This window comes from Leptinotarsa decemlineata, unplaced genomic scaffold, assembly GCF_025532065.1.
Source record: "Leptinotarsa decemlineata unplaced genomic scaffold, Ldec_3_MD MMD2_tig00026358_RagTag_RagTag, whole genome shotgun sequence".
In the NCBI taxonomy this organism is placed as follows: Eukaryota; Metazoa; Arthropoda; class Insecta; order Coleoptera; family Chrysomelidae; genus Leptinotarsa; species Leptinotarsa decemlineata.
In genome coordinates, this window is record NW_027412703.1 from 660,769 (window position 1) to 678,773 (window position 18,005).

The following is an 18,005-nucleotide window of genomic DNA, read 5'->3' on the forward strand; positions in this document are numbered from 1 at the left end:
CGTCCGTTTGCTGGTGCTGTTGGTGAAAACTTCCACCTAATGCACGATAATGCTCGTCCACATGTCGCGCGTCTAGTGACTGACTGGCTCACCAATGAAGGAGTTGATATATTGCCATGGCCAGCACAATCACCGGACCTGAATCCCATCGAGCATGTGTGGGACATGCTTCAACGAAGAATTACTCCGCATATGGGGAATATTCACACAACGTTTCAATTGAGAGAGCTTTTAATCGCTGAATGGGCAAATGTACCTCAACAAGACATTGACAATCTCATTTTGTCGATGCACGATAGATGTAGGGCCGTAATAAACCAGCGTGGACGCCATACTTTGTATTGATTCCAATTTTTTTTGTATTATGATTTTTTTTCGGGGTGCCAAAGAAGAGCCATATTTTTTTTAGTTTTGTTTATATGCGCACTCAGTATTTTTGACCATTTAATAAATTTTGTTGTAAGTTACATTCATTTAATAATCACCCTTCAACTTTTTTTTCCTAAAACGATCTAAAAAAAATTATTGCCATTTTTAAAACTATCCCTAGACTTTTCCGATGGGTGTATTTAGGTTCCATGTTTATACTTACTATCCATTCTGTATAACACGCTTTGTTAATAAGATATATTCTTGGACAATAAAGCATATTTTGATTTGATCGTGTATTGAAGTTTCAAATTGGTTGAAAAAACACTTTTTATAACATAAATAACGTAAATAAATATTTTTATTATAGACCAGTCAAAAATAACAAGTACACATATCTAATATAAAATACTTATTACAAAGAACAATCACAAATGTAAAGTTTCATGGGAACATAAAAAACTGAAACTCCCAGTTTTCCACAAAATAAGCAAAAATTATTGGTCGATAAGAAATACCTACAACATAATAACCATGTTTATTTATTAGCTTATAACTTCGATTCGTTATCATTTACTTCAACAAATATTTTTGAATTACTACTGGGTATTTTATTTTCTATGTTTACATTTGATATTTGACTTGAAGCTGAAGCATGACTACTTGATCTTGAATGACTCCCTCCAACGGGAGTTTGAATCTGTGGAGAGGGAGGAGTTTTGCCTCCCGACGCAGATATATATCCTGATTTCATCTGCATGTGGTATTTATAAATATTTTCAGTACTTTCAACGACTCCCTGCGTTAGATTTAGACTTCGCCCCATGATTCCACTATCATCTTTCGTTCTTGGTGACCACCAATTCACAAATGTTCCTACTATCGGTACATGGCGAATAATGTTTTCTTGCCAAAGTCTTTCTTCACTTTCTTTCTGAAGATCTATGGTAGCAGTCTCAATACCTAAAATATAATAATAAAAAAAGGCGTTGGGATGCACATTTGTTACCAAAATCGTTTCAAATATAACTAAGAGAATTTTTAGAAGAGACATACAAAAACCAAAGTTATTCTAGAATCTAAGAAAACATAAAGATATCTATAATTAGAATGCCTAGTGCAGGTGAGATCGTAAATTTTATTACCATTATTATATTAAATCAATGTCAAGGAAATAACAAAAAAAAGTCACCTGGATATGATAACATCCGATCAGAAACTTCAAAAGGAGTTTCCAAGGACATATGCTCTCCAATAACATTCTTATATACCAAATGTTTCGACTCTGGGTACTTTCCAAAGGTTTTAAAATATGGAATAACATAACCACTGTTTAAAAATGGGGAAACATTGAAGTAATATAATTATAGACCAATTTCTTTACTTTCTAATATTTAGAAGAATTTGGAAATATTATTGAAAATTAGACTGATTAATTTTTTGAAGAAATTTAATATACAGGCTGATTCACGGTGGATGGCACATTAGACGTTTCTGGTGAACCAGACAACGGATCACTTTGAAAATTTAATGGAGGGCATATTCGGACATTCTCTAGCCAACTAAAATATTTTCGACAATGCGGTGTTGCCGCTTCTATTAGAAAGCAGTAGCAACTTTGATTTTTCAAATGGAACACTCTGTATATAATATTATTTTTGGAATCTCCAACAATTGCCCGACAACTTTTCTTGATATTTCCCTATACCTATTTGTTACCGTTTTCGAAATAAAAATTAATTTCAATTTTTTTCTTCGAAAATCATGACTTCTAAAAATGCCGATATCTTTTAGTTAAGAAGTACTATGATATCGAAATTTGGTTTAGAGTTAGGTGATACTTGGACACTTCCCACACGTCAGCCTAATCTCCGTTACTTCAATACAGGATGATAAAAAAATACAGTTTTTTCGTTTGCTTGAAAAAGTTGCTGAAATTTGATTATTTTAAATGGAACACCCTGTATATTATTGAAAATTCGGAAAGCTGCTGAAATTTGCTTTCTTTCTATGTATATCATACCTATACCTAACTAGTCAAGTTTCGGACTTATGAACATTTATTTGTGAAAATGTCCCTTCAGAATGGTATTTCCATTCGGTATTTGGTAAGCAGGCCATGATTACTATTTGACAGTAGCGTTGTGACATTCTCCTAATAATATCGACATTTTCGTCACTTCAGAAGTTGCAAATACCTTCAAAACGATGGAACAAAACTATTCAAACGAAGTTCTTATGAATTTGTTTATTATTTTTGGACAGTGTGACAAAATTATCAGCAGAACATGTAGAAAGTTCAATGAAATGTATCCGAATCTACCGCCAATGAACCTCAAGAAATTTATACGAATTCAGAACAATTTCAATGCATTTGCATCAACTTTAAAAGCACCAAGAAACTTGCCCCGACCCGTAACTTTCGAAGACAACCAGATTAATGTCTTAGCATATTTTCACGCATTTCCCGAGTCATCGATAAGAAGTGCTGAAGAAGATTTGGGTATAAAATATTCATCGGTTCAAAGAATCTTGCCAAGACATAAAATGCATGATTATAAATTCACCAAAATTCAAGCAATGAAGCCTCAAGATCCTCAACAGAGAGTAGAATTTTGTGAAATGTTGTTGACACGCATTCAAGAAGATCCACTTTTTTTAAATAAAATTATTTGGACTGATGAATCGAAATTTTCGAGAGAAGGGATTTTCAATAGAAAAAATCGTCATTATTGGTCCAGTGAAAATCCTCACGTCACAAAAGAAGCCGGATTTCAAGAAAAATTTAGTTTTAATGTCTTCTGCATGTTGATGGACAACAAATTGAGGTACGTGATATACGAGGAGTCATTAACATCCAGAAGCTACCTGAATATTTTGGAGAATACTGTAGACAGTTTCGTGGATAATCTGCCACTCGAAGATTATCGAAACTGTTGGTACCAACTAGACGGAGCTCCTGCACATTGCACAAGAGAAGTGAGCGCAGAACTGGATAGACTATTTGACGATCGGTGGATGAGGCGCTTGGGACCATGGAATTGGCCAGCGAGATCACCCGATCTTAATCCATTAGATTTTTATTTGTGGGGAATGTTTAAAGAAAAAGTTTACAAAATACCCGTGCGTTCGAGAGATGAATTGTTAGAAAGGATTGCCCAAACATTTGAAGATTTGGATCCCAATGAAATCAGATCTGCCACCACGAAAGCAGTCAACACCCGCATTTTAAAGTGCTTGGAAGTGAACGGCCAGCGATTCGAACATATTTTGAAATATTCCACATGATTGTTTTACTTTTTTATAATTATTCATATCAATATTTCCAATTTCAAGTTTCTTGGTGCTTTTTTAAAGTTTATCCAAACATATTGAAATTGTTCTGAATTCGTATAAATTTCTTGAGGTTCACTGGCGGTAGATTCGGATACATTTCATTGAACTTTCTACATGTTCTGCTGATAATTTTGTCACACTGCCCAAAAATAATAAACAAATTCATAAGAACTTCGTTTGAATAGTTTTGTTCCATCGTTTTGAAGGTATTTGCAACTTCTGAAGTGACGAAAATGTCGATATTATTAGGAGAATGTCACAACGCTACTGTCAAATAGTAATCATGGCCTGCTTACCAAATACCGAATGGAAATACCATTCTGAAGGGACATTTTCACAAATAAATGTTCATAAGTCCGAAACTTGACTAGTTAGGTATAGGTATGATATACATAGAAAGAAAGCAAATTTCAGCAGCTTTCCGAATTTTCAATAATATACAGGGTGTTCCATTTAAAATAATCAAATTTCAGCAACTTTTTCAAGCAAACGAAAAAACTGTATTTTTTACCACCCTGTATTGAAGTAACGGAGATTAGGCTGACGTGTGGGAAGTGTCCAAGTATCACCTAACTCCAAACCAAATTTCGATATCATAGTACTTCTTAACTAAAAGATATCGGCATTTTTAGAAGTCATGATTTTCGAAGAAAAAAATTGAAATTAATTTTTATTTCGAAAACGGTAACAGATAGGTATAGGGAAATATCAAGAAAAGTTGTCGGGCAATTGTTGGAGATTCCAAAAATAATATTATATACAGAGTGTTCCACTTGAAAAATCAAAGTTGCTACTGCTTTCTAATAGAAGCGGCAACACCGCATTGTCGAAAATATTTTAGTTGGCTAGAGAATGTCCGAATATGCCCTCCATTAAATTTTCAAAGTGATCCGTTGTCTGGTTCACCAGAAACGTCTAATGTGCCATCCATCGTGAATCAGCCTGTATAGTCAGAATAGCAATACGACTTTAGAGAAGGCAGGAATTAATTTCAATCAAATGCGACTTTAGATGGAAAAATATCAATACTTGGTATATTCATAGACCAAGGTACTCTATTGGGGCCAATTTCCTTTACCATCTACAAGAACAAAAAAGTCCAGATTTGTGGGTTTTTTATCGACTTTTCTCGGGCATTTGATAGTGTTAAAATCATTACTTCTTAATTATTAGGCTTGAGCAATACGGTATAAGGGGTGTCGCCTTGAATTTAATGAAATCATACTTGAGTAATCGAGTGCAGAAGGTAATCATCAACACAACTCAGAGCCAATCTCTCACAGTTAAACTGGGTGTTCATCAAAGCTCAATTCTTGAGCTTTGGTTTTTCTTAATTTATGCTAATGATCTCAACTTCCTTCTTGACATCTCTAAAGTCCAAGTAATATCAAGTGCTGATAACACAAACCTACTCATAACGGGTGAAGATACTACTGAACTTGTAAAAACATCAGAAAACCGCAGAGAGACAGGCGTCAAAAGAAAGATTAATGATTCAAAACCAAATCAACAGAAAAAAATATATAACCTATTCCAAAGAAAAAGAAACAGTCAGTTGCTAAGGAAAAAGCAAACAAACGCAAGTTGGTATCCTGGAGGTCTTTTTCAGATTCGGTCTTCTGAACCGGAGTATCAAGATTCAAATGACCAACAGGTAGAAAACTTTAAAGAAGATGCCGTTTGTATTTTTTTGCGAAAATTCCTACTCCGAAGATGTCAAAGGCAAAGAAAGGCCAATGTGTCAAAGCTGCTTCAAATGGGCTCGTGTTGAATATGCAGGTTGTGAAAGAAATCGCTATATTTGTGATTTTTGCATTTCTAATTTTTTTTATGTTTATAAGGGACGAAACTTTTCGTTAGATATACTATTTGCATCTCCATAAATAAATATTTCTCCAAAAGAAACAAAATAATTTTGCTTATTTTCAAATGTTACATATTAAACTGGATACCCCATATTGCCAACATAATGTATAGTCGAAGTAAACGATATTGTGCACTCTTAAAGTTGGCGGTACTCTCGAAGACCAAAAAAAACCAATACATAGAAACGAAACGGCAACGAACTAGTCCACGTGGACCATAGACTTGGAGGTTCCTGTTAGATAATTTTTACTCCAAGTTTTATGATTGGCAGAAGAGTCATAAAATTAAATATGAAGTCATGTTACGGTGACGAATAGAAATCGGGAATGCGGTGATGGTTATCGCCGTCGTGTTCAGTTCAGAACTGATCGCGATTTGAGTGTTGAAATTCGATATTGGTGCAGTTATAATTACTTGAAATTTTTGTTATCTGTTTAAAATGTGGCGTCCTTGGACGAGTAACGAGTGTGATAACAACGCAGACTTTTCCCAGTTTAGTGATTCCAATAGGGATGGTGAACAATGTGAAAAAGAGATACCAGTGAATAAGATTCGAATGTATTTGAATATTGAAACACAAAGAGTATGTTTCAAAGCAAACTATTACAAGCAATATCAGATTTAGCCGAAATTCTTTTCTCAACTGTACGTAAAATAGTTAAAAACAAACCTTATGAACGCAAGACGCGATGTTATACAGCATTACCAAAACTTTTAGATGTTCATCTTAATCATTGAAAAAAACAATATACGACTGTTACAAAAGCAATGAGATTCCTACAACTGAAATCATAAGGAAGAAAGTGAATATTTCCGGCCATAACGTGAGCTGCGGTGACAAAACTCTTCCGTATTGGATAAAGAAACTAGGATATAGATTTAAAATAATAAACAAACGTCAAGCAGTTATGGAAAGCAGAAGAACAGAATAGAATATAATAGAATAGAAATAACTAAATATAGACAAGAACGGCAAATTTTCTATTTGAACGAAACTTGGTATGACACTCACGATACGATACGAAAGGGAGGCCTAATGGTTCGAGAATGTGTACGCCTAATATGCCTGCAAAGAAAGGATCGCGACTAATCATTGTGCGTTGCGGAGTAAGTAAAGGATGGGTTCCGAATTCTTTGAAATCATGTGGAAAAAAACTTGAGGACTGCAATGTTGACTATCATAAGAACATGGAAGCTAATATTTTCGAGGAATGGTTTGAAAACACAATTTGACACTACTACAGTAATAGTCGGACACTGATACTAATAATTTTTTCAAACTGGTTTTGAATGAATTTGATGTTTGTCTGGTGAATTCTAAACCTCTATTGCAATATTCATTACCTAATCTAACAAAACGTGACAAAGTACTATGATAATCGTAATTTGTTCGATGGTAGGGAACTTGGAATAATTTAGAGTTTCGAGTACGTCTGTTTGGAATTTTTAAATAAATCAAATGAAGCAATTTAGGACAATCTATCTTCCCTGATAGTAACATATGGAGAGTAATCAAGTCAGATCTTGTTCTACTACTTTCCAAGCTGGTAATATTCAAATTTTGCATAACTTGCTTATATTCGTATTCACCAAATCGCAGATTCATTTTAAATGCCATACACCTCAGAATTTTTTTTATACAATATATAACTTATTTGTTTGTATGCCATTTCTTGAGCTTTTCTATGAATTAAGTTCAATGAATTAAAAAAAATTTAAAAAATATTGTTTTAGTCAGATTAATCGAATCTCTATAGATAATCGTCAGATTATGAGACAGCACGTCTAAAACATAAAGATGAACCATATATAACTTAATCTGACGCGCTTGACTATTTCAAAATGGCAAATTTATTTTGCACATTATAATAATGGCCGCGATTTTGCGTCAGATCGAAATCGTCCGATTATTGAATGAGAACTTTTTTTGTTGCACTTTACACCCCCTTAAAAAATCTGACGCGATGGATTAATTTTTTTTTTCTTTTCACTTTCAACACTTACGTACAACCATCCACATCATGCAAATGATCAGATTAACATACCAACATTATTAAAAACGATGCTATCAATATCTGACGCGCTCGAGTATGTCCATGTAACAGTATTTTTTTAAATATTTGAAAAGCTATAGCCGCTTCCCTCACCGATGAAAAGATATACAGTGTGTCCAAGATAAGGATCCTAAGCATGGGAATCTCAGTACCTGTTGGAGATACAGCTTAGGTTAAATTAGGAAAAAGTTGTGTTCTTTAAAGCTTATTTACATGCCGTTTAGAAACTTGAAGAATTTTCATGGCCTGCTGAGATATTTGGGAAAAACGAGAATTTGACAATATCAATTTTATTTTTTTCTGACTTTATTTGAAAAGATATCAAAAAACGAATAACACTTTTTCATTGGCACTTTTAAGGTACTACACGATGGTATTTTTAGATTTTATATCCGACGTTTCGTTTTCAAGAAACCATCATCAACTTTATTTTTTTATATGACCCGAAACAAAAGTACACCCTGTATCTGATTCCATTTTTTATTACGAATTCAAAGATGTATCACATGCCATTGTTTTCTTTTTAGTTTAAAGGAAAATTACATTTTTTATATTTTTAAAAAAATCTTTAAGTAGGCGTTGCAAACAAATGCTTTGACGTAAATACCTGTCACCGAGCCTGTCAAATATTATTTAATTACACGATAAAATAGTAATTGTCGTTGTTGTTAGCCTGTTTGTCGAGTTGTTGTTTTTAGAGTTATTGTTACTGTTGTCGTTATTATTGTTTATTGTTGAATAGATAATATTGTGTTATTATCGTCGAATATGCCGGGTAAGCATTATAGCCATGAAGAAAAGTTTGACATGCTAACGTGCTACATTTTGTGCCACAAAAATACTGTAAATACAGCAGCAATGTATCTTAATATATCCAGAAAGAAAGCAGCCATGTAAGTCCATTTTCTTAGAGGTGGCTCGAAATTTAAAAGAATATGGTTCATTTAAAAAGCCTGTTTTATCTCGAAAAAAGGAATCTTCAGAAGAAGCCCAAAATAATGTTTTACAAGCAGTTGTTGAGAACCCTGAAATATCAACTAGGCAAATCGAAAATAATGTAGGAGTAGCCAAATCCACAGCTCAATTTATTTTGCGTAAAAATAGATATCACCCCTATAAATTTAGGATTTGCCAAGGACTTAAACCAGAGGATTTCGAACGGCGCCGAAATTTTTGCGAATGGTATACACGCGCGTGTGAAGAAGATTATAATTTCCCTTCAAAAATAATATGGTCCGACGAAAGTATGGTCACTAATAATGGTATCTTCAACCGCCGCAATACGCATTACTGGGCTCAGCAAAATCCGCGTGTTAAGAAAATATCAAGACATCAAGAACGTTTTGGGTTTAATATGTGGTGTGCAATTTTAGGAACTAAAATACTAGGTCCGTTTTTTTACTATAATTCTTTGACCGCCGAACGATACCATCATTTATTGCAAAACTATGTAGAAGACTGTTTAGATAATTTACCTCTGGCTAACTGTTGGTTTCAACAAGACGGTGCTCCTGCACATAATTCTAGACAAGTTCGAGAGTATCTTTCGCAGCGATTTCCTGGAAGGTGGATTGGAACCTTTAGTGAAGTGTCTTGGCCAGCGCGATCCCCTGACTTAACTCCTCTGGACTTCTTCATATGGAGTTTTGTTAAAAACCGGGTTTACCAACATTCTTTTCAAACTGAACAGCAGTTACGAGAATGTGTAACTGTCGCATTTAACAGTATTACACCAGAGATGTTAAGTGATGTTTCAAGTTCTACAGTTAGAAGATCATACTTATGTTTGGAAAATAACGGAAACCTGTTTGAACACCTCCTTTGAATTAAATAAAAAATGCGTTAATTTCTTTGTTGTTTTCATTACTTTAAAAAAATCATTATTAACCTACTTAAAAATACATTTTAAAAATAGAAAAAATGCAATTTTCCCTTAAACTAAAAAGAAAACAATGGCATGTGTTACATCGTTGAATTCGTAATAAAAAATGGAATCAGATACAGGGTGTACTTTTGTTTCGGGTCATATAAAAAAATAAAGTTGATGATGGTTTTTCGAAAACGAAACGTCGGATATAAAAACTAAAAATACCATCGTGTAGTACCTTGAAAGTGCCAATGAAAAAGTGTTATTCGTTTTTTGATATCTTTTCAAATAAAGTCAGAAAAAAATAAAATTGATATTGTCAAATTCTCGTTTTTCCCAAATATCTCAGCAGGCCATGAAAATTCTTCAAGTTTATAAACGGCATGTAAATAAGCTTTAAAGAACACAACTTTTTCCTAATTTAACCTAAGCTGTATCTCCAACAGGTACTGAGATTCCCATGCTTAGGATCCTTATCTTGGACACACTGTATATTAAATAACATTTTTTTCTTCTTATTATCTGAGCTTTGCAACCTAATATGTCTCAATGACGCTCGAGTAAATCCCCATTTTGCACCGTGGGCTCCCCTGCTACAAAGAAAAGAAGAGAAAGTTGATATTAACAGAGACTCACCTCTCTTAACAATTTCGCTCATCGAATCAAGAACCCGGGAATTCTCTTCGACAGACTGCCCGACTCGCACTACAAGGTTAAGAAGCTCTTCGACGTCCGACTGCGGAGTCAGCATTCCAAATCTCACACACATCAAACCATCAGCATCCTCACCCAGTGAAAAAGCAGAATCTGTGGATCTGAGCGAATCAACAAGTGCCATATTCAAATTATTCAACTCTTCTTTAGCTTGATCCGTTAAAAGCTGCTCCCACCCTTCTGGACAATATCTTACTCCCCCCATTCCTAAAAAAAATCGAATAGTAATAAAATCGCAGATATTCCGTGTATGTACAATACATGGAATAACAGATAAAAAAATTTCAATGTCAAAGTATTTTATTATTAAACATTTATAGTGAACCCCTCTGAAAATTGTAAAAATATTTATGATGCTCCGCAGAACAAGCTACAGAACTTCCATCATCTCTTCGATTATACCTGCCAACAACTGTATATTCGGGAATTAAAATAGGTTCCTGCTCTTCGAGCCAGTATTATGTAAGCAAAACAATTTCAAGGACATTTTGATGATAAGAATAAACAGCTCATCTAACTCATTTCGTAATAACTGAATGTTCAAGCACAATACGGAGAAACCTAGTCATTTCTGAGAATTTAGTGCCTACTATTATGGAATTATAGTATACATAAGTACATTTCACCTATTCAAACTGTGATAATAACTACCATAAAAAAACTAATCAATACAGTTTATTGTATGATTTTCACTATAAGGGTTTTACAAAAACCGCGACACGTGTTTCGCTATACAATAGCTTATGAAAAGTTTACCCAATTCGAAGAAAAGAGGATAAAAGTTATAGAACCTTAACCTACTTAGGCCAACCCACAACAAATATTTCAGATTTTCAGCACAGCAAAGGTGTAAATACTGCTTTCAAAACCAACAACAACATTCTTAGCCAAACAAAATTGTTCAATATATAAGCTTTCATCAAATCAAATGCGTATAATAATGAATTGGTGAGTACAGCTCTTCAAAACACCAAATATTTTACTAACCGTGATACAGTTGTACTATGGACAGAAACTCCACATAAAGACCTCATCAGCACATATATTAGACAACTTGAGCATACAAACGCTCTTATATTGACTCAACTATATTGCTACAATTTTCCTATGAAAATATCAGAAATATACAAAAGTAATTTGATATTATATAAGGATTTGCACACCGAAATGAAACTAAAACATGTGATAGACTGCAATTCCATACTAAGAAAGGCAAATTATCATAAAAATGGGTACCATATTACAAAATTGGGGAAATGGTTTCTCGGGAAATCTGTCGTGAAACATATCAAAGAAAACTTTCTTGGTTTCCTAAATACACCACCACCTTCAATCAGAAATGTTATAGAAGATTCTGCTCAGCAGTTTGAAGTGGAACCTAGCAGACTTGAAAACCCTACTGAGGATGGACAAAATTTTTTGTCTATAATACGCCTCCACAAAATGCGAGAACGAGAAAGAGCTCCATTGCACCCATAAATACAGTCAAACATCATGGCGTGAAAGAAATGACAGGCTTAGAAACAATAAATAAAAAAATTAGTATTTGTCATGTAAATGTCCAGGGTTTTCTAAATAATTACACTTTAATTGAACTATTTGTTCATATTAACCAAATTAATATTTTGTGTGTATCAGAACACTGGATTACCAGAGAACACTCAGATTGTTTTAATAATACTTTCTTTGGAAACTATAGAATAGCAGCTATCTATTCAAGAAATAATAAATTTCGTGGTGGTTCTCTCATACTCATAAAGGCAGAACACAATGAAACTGTGATTAGGGCCATCGCTAATCTGTCCATAGAATGTGAAATTGAAATATGTGCCATACGTTACAAAATGAAAGACTGTACCATTTCTGTTATAACCGCATATAGACCACCAAATGGTAATCCCAATATTTTTATCAGTGTGTTAACACAGGCACTTGATATAGCTACTAGTAGGTCTGATTTTGTTGTTCTCTGCGGAGACTTCAACATAGACTGTCAAAAATCGAGTATGAACACAAAATTGCTAATAGATATTTTGAACTCATATCAATTATGGGAAAATACCAAAGAAGATACTAGAATTTTTACCAATAGAAACGGTCACACCAGCGCAACCTCTATCGACTACATGGTGACAAATCTCCCAAAACCAAGTTTTAAATGTAATATAGTTCAACCAAATATTGCTGATCATCTTGCCCATATTTTAATATACGATAGGACGTAAAACATTAACAAAAAAGAAGAAGTGTGTAGCAGGCATTCAGTTATGAGGCATACGCTTTATCTTGACAATATTAAGGAACTAAGAACAAGACCGACTTTTGAAGACTGGTTGCCTGTATATCATCTACTTCTTAATGAAGCTTTCCAATATTTCATTGAGACATTACTATGGTATTATGATATATCATGTCCAAGTAAACATGTACATATAAGAAACAATGGTAATAACACAAAACGTTGGATAACAAATGAAATAACTAAAGAAAGTAAAGAGTTGAAGAATATGTTTTGGATTTTATCACACTCTCATGAAACCAATTCCATTCTAAAGGACGGATACAAGGCAAAAGTTAAAGAACACAAAGAAAAAGTTAAAAAGGCAAAAAGAGACCATTATTCGTCGAAAATAAATAAATCCGCAAATAAAACTAAAGAAACCTGGAAAATTATTAATAATGAATTAGGTATAAAAAAGAAAGATGGAAAAGAAAAAATCATTCTTCAGCAGAAGGATACCGTTATCTCTGACCCACACAAAGTTGCATTAACTTTTGCTGAGCATTTCGCTAATGCATCAGATTCCGCAATGTTAAATCATTTTGGTCAGAATATGTCTCTTCCCTGTACTAGGGTAGAAAATGTCACCATCAATTATCCATACCCATCTTACCCTATCACAGAATATGAAGTAGTTGATTGTCTTAATAGAATGAAAAATAAGACATCTTCAGGATATGATGAATTATCGATTATAGTTATAAAAAATATTATTGACTTAATACTAAAACCATTTATATACCTAATGAATCAATCACTTATACAAAGGTTCTTTCCAGATGAATTTAAAAAAGCATTGGTAATTCCTCTGCACAAAAAAGGTGACCTAAAAGTAGTTGACAACTACAGGCAAATTTCTCTTCTCAGTTCTTTATCGAAATTGTTTGAAAAAATAGTGTCTACAAGAGTGATTTATCACTTAGAAAAGAATAAATTAGTAAGTACTTCTCAGTATGGTTTCAGGCAAAACAGGTCGATTGAAACAGCCTCGTGTCACTTGCTTAATTATATATATAAAGAGATTGACAACAACAAATATGTCCTATCATTATTTTTCGACTTGTCAAAAGCCTTTGATACAGTGTGTATTGAAACTTTAATAGATAAATTGGCGCCTCTAGGACTTCCAGCCAGTATAATAAAGTGGATACAATCATATATGACAGATAGAACCATGATAGTGAGATGCAATAATTCAATTTCACACAGTCAGGCTGTGAAACTTGGGGTACCACAGGGTTCAGTTTTTGGGCCACTGCTGTTTCTTCTTTATGTAAATAATCTTCCACAATATTTAGAAAACGTTCATGTTACCATGTTTGCCGACGACACAACGATAACAATATCCGATCAGGATGCAGAACAGCTTGCAGTTAAACTGGAAATGGTTGTAAATCAATTTTCATCCTGGTGTCAGAGAAATAAGTTAATTCTAAACACGTCCAAATCGGTAATAGTCAAATTTTTTCACCGAAAATTGTTACCCAACGAACTTTTTGTAATTGACGACATCCAACCCTCTATGGAAACTAAATTTTTAGGCACTCATTTAGATGAGAGTATAAATTGGGGTAGACACATTGAAAGTGTATGTTCAAAACTAAATAAAGCCTATTTCGCTATTAAACAAATGAAATCAACCTTGAATACAGCAGGCTCGTTAAGCATTTACTATGCTATGGCATATGCACATATTAATCTGAATATATTGGCACGGGATCGAGCAAGAGAATTCTTGAGAGTGTTTGTTTCCCAAAAGCGTTTAGTAAAACTGATTTTTTACTTGAATTATCAAGACAGTTGTCGATCTATCTTTAAAGAAAATAAAATTCTTACGGTGCCTGCTGTGTACATTTTTCGATGTATTATCTTTGCCAAACAGAATATAGATAATTATCCGTGTAATTCTGAGAAACATGAATATAACACCAGACACGGCAACTTATTGAAAATTCCTATACATAGAACGACATTCTATGAGAGGTCTCCGGATTACAATGCAATCATATATTACAATAAACTACCAGAATCACTCAAACGGACTGGAAGTAACATCATATTTTAAAAGAAAGTTAAAGACTTGCTATTAGAGAAATGCTACTATAGTTTCCAAGAATTTTTAGACGATAATTTCTGAAAAATAAAATACGAACTAGATCTGTATACGTTTTTATATATTTCAGTTGTGTATGTGTTTATATGTATGTATAAATTTTTTTTTTTTTCTTTTTAGTGACGTCTTGTATAAATATTAACATTTTTAAATTTATACCTAGTATTAATTCTGATTATTGATTGACTTACCATATATACACTATGTATCGTCAATGGTGAATAATATTATTATTATTATTATTATTATTATAATTTGGAAACTTGGCCTACCCTACTTTGGATTTACCTCGCAAATGAGGCTGTCTGTATTAGATTTATTATCACTTGGGGACAGACGTAAACTGGCAATGGTTCTATTCCTTCATAAAATAATAAACTTCCACTACAATTGTTCAGCTTTTATAGATGACCTTTGCCTTTCTGTTAACTAAAAATCCTTAAGAAGCAATCGCATTTTTTCATTTGGGTTGCGATTTCACAAGACTAACTATGGCTCGATAGCAATAAGTTGTAGGCTTCAAAAAAATTTCAATACATACTTTTCAGAACTTGATCTTTTTCATATATCATATTTGAAATTCAAAAAAATGGCAATTACACGAATTCCTCAAGAGATTGTTCATTGAACTTCTGAATAGTCGTTTATTATTTCTTTTAATAATTATAACTTATTCTAGTGTTCGTACATGCCTTTTTTTTTATTTGAACTTAATGCACTATTTGACAAATGAAAATGCATACCTTTATTTAATATGAAGTAATAACTGGGCTCTAGGGTTTGTTTGCACGTTGATGTAACATTTGGGACTTTGTTACAATTCTGTAATGTACTTGACATAGTTAAGTTTTTGTTTTATAATTTAATTATTTATTAGTGTTGAATATGTCTTTAAGCCTATTTTTGTCTTTTTAATATTTTTTCTTTTTTTATGTTCCATTTGGTATTTTATTAATAGTTTTTGGTGTAAAGAACTGATAAAAAAATAAATAGGTTTATTTATTTTCAAGCAATTATAATAGTTATATTAAGGATTATACTTGTTGGGTTCATAACTGAACTCTAATGCTTAACTGGTTTCAACAATTGAAACTTTCTTGATGTACCATTTGGGATTTTATGATAATTCTGTATTGTACTTGACCAATAAATTAAAAAATTAAATAAAAAAAAATAAATTAAAAATTAAAAACTTTTATATTATCGATAGTTTAATTTATCTTTTAAGGAATTGAAATTTTATAGCTTGTCTCACCTGCCCACTCAGGAAGTTCAACAATTTTCAGTACAGGAGAAGCCTCCACCAAATGAATGAAAGTATCTCTATGATGTATCGTCGCTCTCAGAATAACTAACTGTTGTTCAAGACACTGAACAAATAGTTGGATTTCTTCTGCGGTCGGTTGTTGTCCCATAACATTCTCAAAGGGGCAAAATCTCAAAACAACTCCGATATTTTCTAATTCGCAAATGTCGATGGGAACCTGTGGTGCATCTAGTTGCAGAATTTGCCCCAGCCACGAGTTGAGTTTATCATAATACGCTGGAACCTTAGAAACGAATTCTTCACCATTTGATTCCGGTGTGAACTGGAACACTACACAGCAGGCAGTCGATTCAAACAATAACTGTAAATAATTGTCATGTAAGAATGTAAATTTTCACGGCCGGAGGTGGGCTTGAAAGTTCGTAGGCTAACAGACAGATGGCGCTACTAGTATTAAATCCATATGATTTTTCAGTTAACCCTTACCTTCAAAAGACACGTACAAATTACACAGCCGTCTGATTTGGGGCCGTTCGAGTATTACGTAGGCACTAAAGGGGGCTTTGCTTTGCTTTTTTTTGATGACATGGGGAGCGGGGGGGGTCTAGATGGTAATGGTTACGTCAGCAGTAGCTGTTTACTTGTATACACATTAACAACCCACACATTGCCTATGTTTCAATAATGAAAAATGCATATAACAATGTTTCAACAATAATAACAAATTGAGTATTAATATACAACAAACAAAATGTATTACCTTTTTCCTTAGATGTAACGATCAACCCAACAAAGAAACAATTAAAATTCATAAACCAGATTGCTCAGGTCTACAGTGCCAATGCCCCGAAATAACAAAGACATCGTCGATTAAATACTTAGGAGTTTTTCACGACCAACACATGAGGTGAGATGAACATATGAACATGTTAATCACTTGATCAAAAGAATGTGATTGCTAATGAATAAATTTTACAATCTGAGGGACATTGTATCCAAAAATAATCTAATAACTCTATATTACAGTTTAGCTGTATCTGTTCTAAGTTACTGCATTAAAGCATGGGGCAGCACCTTTAATAATATTCTCGACCCTCTAAAAATTGCTCAAAATTATTTACTAAAAATTATTTACAAAAAATAAAAACGATTTTCAACCATGTTACTCTACAACAATACACCGATAATGATTATAAATTCTTTATATATTTACAGAAGCATTATCTGGATCTACTTAAACATCGGTAAATTCAAAAAAATTGAAAATGATATAACAAGGTCAAGTATAATCACAACATTACAAATTCCACTTTTCAGGAAAACCCATACCAAAAGAAGTCTCTTTTATAATGGCCCAAAATTTTTCAACCTTCTCCCTGAAAACCTGAAAACTATATAAATGGTATAAGAAAATTCAAAACTGCCTTACATACATTCGCCGAGATAATTCTTATACAGTGTCACCATTAAAGTGCGCACCATATGGGAAACTTTTTTTTCGAAAAGTTTCAATGAAGTTTAACTTCGGCACTTGTTTGCGCTTCAAATTTAACTTAAGATGATGCGGCCAACTGCGACCCACTGACGTTCAGTGTTTGTCAAATTCAACTTTTTTTTTTAAACTTGAAAAAGTGCATTTCTAGATCGAATTTAACAAAAAGTTACTTGAAAAAGTTGTGTCTACGGCAATTTTATATCCACATGCCAAATTTTATGCAACTAGGATAAAGTTTACGTTTTACTTATTTTTGACAGATATCCCCTTATTTTAAAAAACAAGTTCGGTTAATTGTCATCAATTCATGTATACATAACAAACTCATCATGGAGTTTAACTTTTCTGATACATTTTTGCTTATATGGACATTTTTAGAGAGAAATTAAAAATTTGCTGTAAAAATTTTAACATGACTGGTGCAAAGTTTCAATCACTTGGCTATTTTCTTGAACAAACCTTTGATTTCGAAAAAGCAAAGTCAACTAAAAAAAATGCAAATAATTTCGATAGAACTATTATTATTATTATAAATTTTAAACAACAATAATATTATAGAAATTACAAATGGGTACAAAAAATTACTTATTGATCTAAATGAGGTTGTCAAACACTTACTTATAGCCTACATTTCAGTATGTCG

The 18,005-nt window shown here is 33.1% G+C and overlaps 1 protein-coding gene across 1 annotated transcript in view; it reads right to left on the minus strand.

Annotated features, from left to right (window-relative positions):
• Positions 1 to 712: 712 nt before the first annotated feature.
• Positions 713 to 18,005, minus strand: part of LOC111516996 (putative pyridoxal-dependent decarboxylase domain-containing protein 2) — a 46,655-nt gene continuing 29,362 nt past the window's right edge. The window contains exons 8-10 of the mRNA XM_074184736.1: positions 15,856 to 16,228; positions 10,129 to 10,413; positions 713 to 1,332 (exon numbers count right to left, since the gene is read on the minus strand). Coding sequence (XP_074040837.1) covers positions 920 to 1,332; positions 10,129 to 10,413; positions 15,856 to 16,228 — 1,071 coding nt within the window. The 3' untranslated portion in view covers positions 713 to 919. The remainder of the gene's footprint in view (positions 1,333 to 10,128; positions 10,414 to 15,855; positions 16,229 to 18,005) is intronic.